Below are 11,611 nucleotides of genomic sequence, written 5' to 3'. Positions count from 1 at the left end.
AATAATAATAATAATAATAATAATAATAATAATAATAATAATAATAATAATAGAGAGGAAAGGAAAGAGATTCCTGAATAAAGTCAAGGATTGGAAAGGGAATGACTTTCTTGTTAGACTACTTCCTGCTGGATAGGTAAGTTGAGTTTCTTGAGGCAAGTTTGATCTTGCCATCAAGATATCTAATTTCTTGTTGATGTAGTTTCTTCTTTGCCCATAATTACTTAACAAACTGTGACCAACAGCCATTAACAACAACCACCAGCCAACCAACAACCCACCACAAAACTCCTCTCTGGGTCCTAACAGTTATATACCCTCTGAAAAGTCCACAGGATTCCAAACATCACACACTCACAGAACCTATCTGCAACTGATGAAAATCATGTTGCTGCTAGAGCATGAGTCAAATTATAGTCAGCTGCTGTGAACAGTCTACAGCAGCCCCATAACCCACACCACGGATTATAACAAAAACATATTTTTATAATATTTCTGTTTTCTTTAAAGAAACCAAATTCCAAAACTTTCACTACTCCTTTTTTGTTCAGTATATTGATACATTATCTCTCACCTTTAATAAACATATTTTATATCCCTCAAAGTAGTTAGCATAGGACTTTGTTTTAAAGATTTATATTGCAGTATATTTTTATTATATCACTCTCCCTTCTACACCCCCCAAATCCCTTCTCATTCACTTCATGTCTTCTCATATTTTATAACCTATTGGTTCTAACTGGTGATAGGGTTTTCTAAACTAAAGTAAGTCTATAGGCTTCTGACTCACTTCATTACCCCAATTTTATTCTGAAAACTCAAAACAAGTAATTAATCCAATAACCTGCCCAACAATGCTGATAGACAGCTCAAGATAAACTGCAAGCATCCTGAAGCAAGCACACAGTACATAGTTGAAAGGTAAGAATAATTTAGGAAGTTGAGGTATGTTCTGTCCACTTCACATGGCATGCAATACTGAATGGGAAAATGCCAACTACCAGACACTTGGGAATGATGTTTATTCATCCACTTTGTACTGAAAACATATCCTGGAAAACAGCCCTAAAATTCCTACAAGCTAACAGTTCCTCACAAGGCTTTAAGGACTCATCTGACCTCTTTTCATTATACAGCACTTAATTCAAACCATTAAGTCAATGGATTTTTATATCTAACTCTTTAAGCTTTATCTGAGTATTTCAAACATGTGCTTCCTTCAAGGTTTTTTTTCTATACCAATATTAAGAAAATAAAAAATCTTTTTAGTAAGGTAATAGAAATCACACAGTGTATTTGTTATCTTGCTTTTTCTCTTTAAATCATGCCTTCATGGGAAGTTTTTGGCATAAAAATGAATGCTTACCCATTACTGTCAAGTACCTGTCCTATTGTCGTCACATGCGTTTGCTGTAAATCACAGGAATCTCTTTAAACCTTCCTGCTTCTCTAATGATAACATCTTAGCAAACAGCCATAGTGTGAGGAGTTTAGCTGGGAATAAATGAAAGTCAGAAGCCAATAAATCAAGCCTGTCAACCATTTCAAAAGTTAAAAGTATTCAGAAAAGTCTCTCCTCGACACACGCAGTTATATACTGGCTCTTGCCCTTTCAAAATTCATAAAGGAGATAGAAAACCGCAGACGGCAGAGAAAATGTTCCAGGCTGTCAAAACTTCCAAGGCAAACATGTTCAGGACCCCAATCCCAGAGTCAAGAGCTAAATGTGTTCGAGTTCACTCTTCAAACATCCCAGGGAATTTGTATAATACATACTTGTGTGAGAAAGCCCTGAGTCTCGAGTAATGATTGAGTTATATTTCAAACTCTAGATGAGTTTTCCCAATGTGAACCTCCAGAAGTGTTGATGCCCTATAGGTAGGTATACAGGGTGTGTGTGTGTGCATGTGTGCGTGCGTGTGTGCGTGCGTGTGTGTGTGTGTGTACTTGTGTTGAGGCAGGGTTATTGTAGGCTGGCCTCGAACTCATGATGTCAAGGATGACCTTGAACTTCAATCCTCCTGCCTCCACCTTCGGGTGCTGAAAATAGATATGTGCATCAATATACCTGGTTTTATACAGTGCTTAGGATAGAGCCCCAAGTTTATGCATGTCAGGGAAGCACTCTACTAACAGCCCTAGATTCATTTTTGTTATCAAATTTTTTAATTTATTTTGATTTATTTAGTTTTTATTAATCACAGTTTATTCACTTTCTATACCAGCTGTAGACCCCTCCCACAATCCCTTCCGTTTTCACCCTCCCTTCCTCTTCTCTACCCATACACCTCTCCCAGCCCACTGATAGGGTAGGTCCTCCTCTCCATCCATTTGATCCTAGTCTATCAGGTCTCATCAGGACTGGCTGCATTGTCTTCCTCTGTGGCCTGGCAAGGCTGCACCTCTCTCAGGGGGAGATGTTCAAAGAGCAGGCCACTGAGTTCATGTCAGAGACAGTCCCTGTTCCCCTTACTAGGGAACCCATTTGGACACTGAGCTGCCATGGACTACATCTGCACGAGTTCTAGGTTATCTCAATGAATGGTCCTTGGTTGGAGTATCAGTCTCAGAAAAGACCCCTGGAACCAGATTTCTTGTTCCTGTTGTTCTCTTTGTGGAGCTCCTGTCCCCTCCAGGTCTTTCTATCTCCCCCTTTATTCATAAGATTCCCTGCACTCTGCTCAAAGTTTGGCTATGAATCTCAGCCTCTGCTTTGCTACCCTGCAGGGTAGGCTCTTTCAGACGTCCTCTGTGGTAGGCTCCTGTCCTGTTTTTTCCCTCTTCTGGTGTCCATTCTGTTTGCCTTTCTGAATGAGGATTGAGCATCTTACCCAGGGTCCTCCTTCTTGCTTAGCTTCTTTAGGTGTACAGATTTTAGTATGTTTATCCTATATTACATGTCTAATATCCACTTATAAGTGATTGCATACCATGTGTGTCTTTCTGCTCCTGGGATACCTCACTCAGGATGATCCTTTCTAGTTCCTACCATCGGTCTGCAAATTTCATGATTTCCTTGTTTTTATTTGCTGAGTACTATTCCATTGTGTAAATGTACCACAATTTCTATATCTATTGCTCAGCTGAGGGACATCTGGGTTCTTTCCAAGTTCTGGCTATTACAAATGAAGCTGTTATGAACGTGGTTGAACAAATGTCCTTGTGTATTTTAGCATATTTTGGATATTTGCCTAAGAGTGGTATAGCTGGGTCTTGAGGAAGCACTATTCCTATTTGTCTGAGAAAGCACCAGACTGATTTCCAAAGTGATTGTACAAGTTAACATTCCCATCAGCAATGGAGGACGGTTCACCTTTCTCCACATCCTCTCCAGCATGTGTTGTCACTTGAGTTTTTGACCTTAGCCATTCTGATGGGTATAAGGTGAAATTTCAGGGTCATTGATTTGCATTTCCCTATAGATAAGGATGTTGAGCATTTCTTTAAGTGTTTCTCTGCCATTCAATATTCCTCTATTGAGAATTTTCTGTTTAGCTCTGTACCCCATTTTTTAATTGGATTACTTGATTCTTGAGTTCTTTATATATACTGGATATTAGCCCTCTATCAGATATAGGGTTGGTGAAGATCCTTTCCCAATCTATAGGCTGTTGTTCTGTAGCTTCAGGGAATGGGAGAGAGGATACACACCATGTTCTCTTTGCTTTTGTTCATCATAGTACCTATCTTGAACCCCAAAGCAATGCTAAGCATATCTCCCTTGCTGATTGGCAACAGATAAACAGGAGTGAGCGATGAAGACTGTTGTGGAGGTTTGAAAGAAATTGGCTCCCATAAGATCATAAGAAGTGGCAATATTAGGAGGTGTGACCATGTTTGAGTAGGGGTGGAAGACATGTCCCGGTCACATTCTGTTGCTTGCCAATCTGATTATAGAACTCTCAGCTCCTCCAGCACCTTGTCTGCCTGCATACCTTCATGCTTCCTGCCATGACGATAATGGACAAAAGCTCTGAAACTATAACCAGCCCCAATTAAAGATTTTCCTTTATAAGAGTTGCTGTGCTCATGTTGTCTCTTCACAGCAATAGAAACCCTAAGAAAGACAGCTAATTTTTCACATATATTTTACTTACTATTTTTCACAACTTGTAAAATGTGAGCAGGATTTTATACCTGATGATTTATGAAGTGAAAAGGTTACCCATGGTCCATTACTTTAATGCATTTATCCACTCTACAAGTATTTCCTGAGCACTGTCTGTGTCGGGCAATGATGTAGGTAGTTAAGAAACAGTAGAAAGCAACAGGAAAAAAAAATCACTTATGTACAAAACACACTCTACATGATGATCTAATGTTCAAGAAATTGAATTCAGATGTTATGATGGGGGGGGGAATGCATAGTTTATTTACATTGCTCAGTGAAAGCCTCATATTTGAACTGAGATTTTTTTCCACTTTTTATTTTAATTTTTATTAATCATACTTTAATCACTTTGTATCCCCCCCATGGCCCTCTCCCTTCTCCCCTCCCAACACCACTCTCCCTCACCCTTTTCCACGCATACCCCTCCCCAAGTCCACTGATAGGGGAGGTTTTCCTCTCCTTCTTTCTGATCCTAGTCTATCAAGTCTCATCAGGAGTAGCTGCACTGTCTTCCTCTGTGGCCTGGTAAGGTTGCTCCCCCTCAGGGGGAGGTGATCAAAGAGCAGGCCAATCAGTTCATGTCAGAGACAGTCCCAGTTCCCATTACTATGGAACCCACTTGAACACTGAACTGCCATGGGCTACATCTGTGCAGGAGTTCTAGGTTATCTCCATGAATGGTCCTTGGTTGGAGTATGAGTCTCAGAAAAGACCTCTGTGCCAGAATTTTTGGTTCTGTTGCTCTCCTTGTGGAGCTCCTGTCCTCTCCAGGTTTTGTTATTTCCTACTTTTTTCATGAAATTTCCTGAACTCTGCCCAAAGGTTGGCCATAAGTCTCAGCATCTGCCTCAATACCCTAGAACCTTTCAGAGGCCCTCTGTGGCATACTCCTGTACTGTTTCCTGTTTTCTCCTTCTTCTGATGTCCATCCTCTTTGCCTTTCTGTATGGGTTTTGAACATTTAGCCAGAATCCTTCTTCTTGATTAGGTGTACAGATTTTAGTAGGTGTATCCTATATTATATCCTATATTAGATGTCTATGTATCCTATATTATATATCCACTTATGAGTGAGTATATACCCTGTGTGTCTTTTTGCTTCTGGGATACCTCGCTCAGGATGATCTTTTCAAGTTCCTATCATTTACCTGCAAATTTCATGATTTCCTTGTTTCCAAAAGCAATCTACAGATTCAATGCAATTCCCATAAAATTACCAACACAACTCATTAGAGACCTTGAAAGAAAAATTCTCAACTTCATATGGAATAACAAGAAACCCAGAATTGTTAAAGCAATCCGCTACAATAAAAGATCTTCTGGAGGTATCTCCATCCCTGATCTCAAGCTGTATTATAGAGAAACAATACTAAAAAGGGCATGGTACAGGCATAGAAACCAACTGGTGGATCAATGCAACTGAACAGAAGACCCTGAAATAAATCCACACACTTAAGGACATCTGATTTTTGACAAAGATGCCAAAACCATTCAATGGAAAAAAAGACAGCATCTTCAACAAGTGGTGCTGGTCTAACTGGATGTCTACATGTAGAAAAATGCAAATAGATCCATACTCATCACCCTGCACAAAAACTAAAGTCCAAGTGGATCAAAGAACTCAATATAAAACCAGACACACTAAACCTGTTATAAGAAAAAGTGGGGAATAACCTCGAATTCATTGGCACAGGAGACAGCTTCCTGAACAGAACACCAACAGCATAGGCTCTAAGAGCAAAAATCAATACATGGGACCTCATGAAATTAAAAAGCATTTGTAAAGCAAAGGACATTGTTGTCAAAACAAAACGACAGCCTACAGATTTGGAAAGGATCTTCACCAACCCTAAATCTGATAGAGGGCTAATATCCAGTATATATGAAGAACTCAAGAAGATAAACAGCAACAAATCAAATTATCCAATTTAAAAATGGGGTGCAGAGCTAAGCAGAGAATTCTCAACTGAGGAATATCGAATGGCAGAAAATCACTTAAAGAAATGTTCAACATCCTTAGTCATAGGGAAATGCAAATCAAAATGACCCTAAGATTTCACCTTACACCCATCAGAATGGCTAAGATCAAAAACTCAAGTGAAAACATGCTGGAGAGGTTGTGGAGAAAGGGGAACCCTCCTCCACTGCTGGTGGGAATGTATACTTTTATAATCACTTTGGAAATCAATCTGACACTTTCTCAGAATAGGAATAGCACTTCCTCAAGATCCAGCTATACCACTCCTAGGCATATATTCAAAAGATGCTCAAGTACACAATAAGGACATTTGCTCAACCATGTTCATAGCATTTTTATTTGTAATATCCAGAAGCTGGAAACAACCCAGCTGCCCCTCAACTGAAGAATGAATACAGAAATTGTGGTACATCCACATAATGGAATATTCCTGAGCAATAAAAAACAAGGAAAACATGAAATTTGTACTGAGATTTTAAGAGGACAAAGATCCCTGTACAGACCTAATATAAAGAGATTTCCAGGAACTTTCAGGAGGCGGTAACAGCCCCTGCAGAAACGAGCTCACTGGGAAGAAAAGACACACTGAAGGTCAGGATCCTGCAATGGTGACGTTAGAGGGATAAGGTTAGAAAGGATAAAACCACCAGGATTCTACTTTGAAATGTAAAGATTGGATTGGATTTTCTGTGTACTGAGATAAACCAGATAGTTTTGAGCACACTGTATAGTTTCGGTTCATAAAAATGTGCTCTAGAGGACTGGAGAGATGCTCAGTGGCAAACAGTGCTTCCTGCTCTGCCAGAGGACCAGAGCTCACTTCCCCTTACTCATAATAGTCAGATCACAAACCCCTGTGACTCCATTTCTATGGTCTGGAGATGAAAGTTCCAATGATCTTTCTGGTCATTGAAAGCACTCACATGCATGTGCAGATAGACACAGATACACACACACAAACAAATAAAAATGTATTTCATTTTATTTTTGGTTTTCGAGACAGTGTTTCTCTGTGTAACAGTCCTGGGTGTCCTGGACTCATCTTGTAGACCAGGCTGGCTTCGAACCCACAGAGATCTGCCTACCTCTGCCTCCAGAGTATTGGGACTAAAGGTGTGCACCATCATGCCTGGCTCCCATAAAATAAGTCTCTAAAAATAATGTGCTCTGTCTGCTATATGAAGAATGGATTATAGTAGAGCAGGAGAATGAGACTACTCCACGTGCACGGTAAAGCTATGTATGGAAGAGAAAAGATTTAGGAGTTTAGATTTAGGATTTAGAGTGAGTCAACAAGATGAGGGACACGACTAGAAGTACAGATGCAACCACGACTCCCAGGGGAAAAAAGGAATACGGCACAACCCTCAGACGCTTACCTCTAACAGGGAGCATTTGTGGGCCATGGGGGCTCCAGGGAGTCTATGGTGGGGACCCTAGCTGAGACTCCTAGCAGCAGGGCAAAATGCACAAGTGGCTACTTCCTGTAGTCAAGCAGTACTTCCAATGCAGGAAGGGGGATACCAACCCACACACAAACCCTTTGACCCAGTCAATCTATGACAGCTCAGTTTGAGCAAGCAACAACCAACCAACAGCCCACCCCTTCATTTACCCTCCGAAATGTCCCAGGATTTCCCAGCATACCACAACAAGGTGCAAAATTGTTGTGTGTGGGCCTAGAAGGTCAGTGGAGAACAAGTCTACCACAGACACTATTAATAATATTCTACTATTATTGCAGAGAGGAAGCTAGCATAAGCCACTTGAGTCGCTTCACACAGCAGCTGATAAAAACAGATGAAGAGACCCATAGCCAAACATTAGGCTGAACTCAGACAATCTTATAAAAGAGGGGGAGAAATGGTTGAAGGACACAACAAGAAAACCTACAAAATCAACTATCCTGGACCCATCGGGGCCCACAGGGACTGAACAACCAAGAAGAGAGCATCCATAAGACAGTTCTTCTTCCCACCCCTCACATACCTAACAGATGTACAGCTTGGTCATCATGTGGGAGCTCTAAGAGCTGCCTCTCACTCTGTTGCCTGCGATTGCATTTCTTTCCCCTGACTGACAGCCTTGCCTAGCCTCCTCAACAGAAGAAGATGGGCCCAGTCCTGTTTGATATGCCAAGGCAGGTTGATACCCAAGGGAGGTCTCCCCATCTCTGAGAAAAAAGGGAGGTGGGCACAGATAGAAGAAACAGGAGGTGAGAGGGAGGGACTGGCAGGAGAGGAGAGAAGGGAACTTTCCATAAGAATGTAAAGTAAATAAACAGATTAATTCATGAAAAACAAATAAATGCCAAAAAGCCTGGGCAGATGATACAGCTATTGCTGGCTTAAAAAAAAATTAGGAGCTCTGTTGTATATATGTTAGGCAGAACCTGACTTCTTGGAGATTTGAATGCCAGACTGAACGTATGGTTCAAAAGCTCAGGAGAAAGTTAGAAGCTGTGCCCAGAAACTAAAAGATGGTGCATACGGTGGAGATGAGGGAGGGAGGGAGGGAGGGAGGGACTGGGAGGGAATGAGGGATCGGGACACGGCTGGGATACAGAGTTAATAAAATGTAACTGATAAGAAAAAAATAAAATTCAAAAAAAAAAGAAAGAAAAAAAAAGATGGTGCATAAAGTTGAGGAAGGGGAACACACACATACACACACACACACACACACACACACACACACAAACACAATAGGTACATGACAAGTCAGTATCTCTCATACAGAGGCAGGGACCCCAAATCCATGGAGCTGCAGGCTAGTTAGTGTTCAGCACAGAGAGAGGAGATGAGAAACTGACAATAAGGAAATATTAACCAAATAATTCTGACTGGCTTCCAAATACCCAGTCTCTGACCACAAAATACGTGTACCACCTTTTCAATCTAATGCTTATTGTTCCTGACATTTTCTCATATGCAAAAAATGCCCATCTCATCATGATGGCAAGATAATGGTGTGACACTTTCTATTTTTAGAGCTACTATCTCGTGGTCCTTCAGAGTTACCATAGGCAACTGGGATTTAAATTTCAACTCGCACACCCGTTTAAGTATGTTCATACACGAGGCAGAAATACTGGCTGTAGAAATCAATTATGCAGATAAAACTGCTTTCATTAGAGTTCTTTTCTCAAAACATGATCTTGAAGTAAGGCAGGCACAGAATGCTGTAGGTAAATTGCAGGACTCTATGCATAAAGAGATAATGGTGAAGATGTGGGGATGGTGCAGAGCAGGAGAGCAGAGCAGCTGTGCGTCTGAATGCTCACCCGTACAGGAGAAGTCATCCACACGGATGTATCCTGGGATGCAGTCACAGCGATATAACCCCGGCAGGTTGACGCACACTGTGTTGGCATGACAGTAGTGCATCTTAGCTGCACACTCATCAATATCTAAAAGAGAGGAAACAGAATTATGGTTAGTGGAGCAATTTGGCCAGAGTATAATTACCCTGTAATGAAATCACGAAAGGTGAATGCCCACTGATGCCAGGAGTGAAAGTAAGAGGCATTAAATCCAAACAGGTGCAAACAGCTGCTGCATTGGACCCTCTTCTGACCTGAAAGTACTCTAGGAACATGCAAGGGGAGGTACCACAGTGAGAACCCAAGACGCGTTCATTTCTCACCAAGGAAGAAACTGTTTAAATGCCCCAAACCAAGGAGCTCTGTATCTGCCAAACTGAGGCCTATTTGTATGTACTGGGTATCCATGGGACATGGTGTGGCTTTTATTAGAGAAATCAAGGAACCAAGTCCCTCTCTGCTTATGTGTCTTGCATATGTGGATGCTTTAATCCATCTGTTGCCAAATAATGCTACAGCCCTTTCCTCCACACTGTACCCTAGATTTAAGACAACTGTTTTTGGATGCAAAATCAGCACTCTCATGCTTTGACCTGAGGGTATGAACCGGGTGATATGATAATGACCTCACTCAAAGGAAGACAACATTCTCTTTGAGAAGAGGTCAGAATGTCACCTGCTTTCTATGAGCAGTTCCTGATGAGGATTAAAATACCTTACAACTGTAAACATAGGGTTCAGTCTTTTTTAGAGGGTATATTTTCAAAAATTGATTTATGTTCATTTTGTTCAAACTACTGTTACATAATTGTTGATGGGATTGTTAAAACAGCACAGAAATCCAAGACAAAAAAATCAATGTGAGGTCTAGTTCAGGGTCTGATAGTTACTAACAGAGACTAGAATTTGGTACTCTAAACCAGCCAAGGACCAAGCATGGAGATAACCTAGAACCCCGGAACAGATAAAGCCTATTGCAGCTCAGTGTCCAAGTGCATTCCCTAGTAAGGGGAATAGGGACAGTCTCTGACATGAACTCAGTGGCCTGCTCTTTGAACACCTCCCCCTGAGGGGAGAGCAGCCTTACCAGGCTACAGAGGATGACAATGCAGCCAGTCCTGATGAGACATGATAGGCTAGGGTCAGATGGAAGGGGAGGAGGCCCTCCCCTATTAGTGGACTTGGAGAGGGACATGGGAGGAGATGATGGAGGGAGGGTGGTATTGGGAGGGAATGAGAGAGGGGGCTACAGCTGGGATACAAAGTAAATAAACTGTAATTAATTTTAAAATTTCAACACTGCTATAATTATTAGTTGGGGTAAAAATGGGAACCTAAATTCTATTAGCTAGAAGTCACTGTACGTAATATCAAGCAATGAAAACATGAATGAAAAAGAAAAAAAAACTTTATGCTCTCATCAGCTTGCCCTATTAGGCAGTTCTGAACCTTATGCTTTGTACCTTCCAAGGCATTAACCAGCATGATTTGAATATAATTCCATTATCAAAGTGTATACATCACCTCCTTTTTAAATTCTAGAGAATGGAGGTTCAGAGAAGTTAAATTATCTGTTAGAATCAACCCCACTTAACATGCTACACATGGGATTTGAACTCATAAGTCTCTTATTAGCTATGATGTCAGTTGAAAGACCTTGACGTTGAAAAGTAAAATTTAGTTTTTTCAATAATTATTACATCCCAGTATCTTAATTTATAGAAAACAAAAAAAAAATATCTACACCAAGTCACTAGAAAAATCATTTATCTGTTTATTTAAAAAAAAAAACAGTTTTATCTATTTCTCAATAAAACACAGTGGAGTAAAATTAGATTCTTTTCAGTCCTAAGGAGCTGTCAACCTATATATAAGAGTTATTGTTGCATAATAGAGTCTTAAAAGGAGACCCACAGTTAACAAGACTCTTGTAACCTTGGTATGAGAACCAAAAATTAATAAAAGAACTGAAGCAGCCAACAACATCCTCTGTGCTCATCTGTGTCCCAAGGGAATGTTCCAGGAAATCCCACTTGCAGCAGAAATCCTGCTAGAGGAAACAAAGTCATAGCAACAACCCCATACCTCTTTCATGCATGCATGCACAAGCAAATAGGAGTCAGAGAGAGAGGGAGAGGGAGAATGGGAAAGATATATATATATATATATATATATATATATATATATATATATATATATA

The 11,611-nt window shown here is 40.5% G+C and overlaps 1 protein-coding gene across 2 annotated transcripts in view; it reads right to left on the bottom strand.

Moving 5' to 3' along the window:
• Nell1 (neural EGFL like 1) overlaps window positions 1-11,611 on the bottom strand; it is a 950,996-nt gene that overhangs the window by 474,165 nt on the left and 465,220 nt on the right. For both annotated transcript variants that reach the window (XM_055608364.1, XM_055608365.1), the window contains exon 13: window positions 9,373-9,498. In XM_055608364.1, coding sequence (XP_055464339.1) covers window positions 9,373-9,498 — 126 coding nt within the window. The remainder of the gene's footprint in view (window positions 1-9,372; window positions 9,499-11,611) is intronic.

Source organism: Psammomys obesus, unplaced genomic scaffold, assembly GCF_907164565.1.
Source record: "Psammomys obesus unplaced genomic scaffold, mPsaObe1.curated_primary_1811, whole genome shotgun sequence".
NCBI classification, from domain to species: domain Eukaryota; kingdom Metazoa; phylum Chordata; class Mammalia; order Rodentia; family Muridae; genus Psammomys; species Psammomys obesus.
This window is presented reverse-complemented; position numbering and strand designations above follow the sequence as displayed.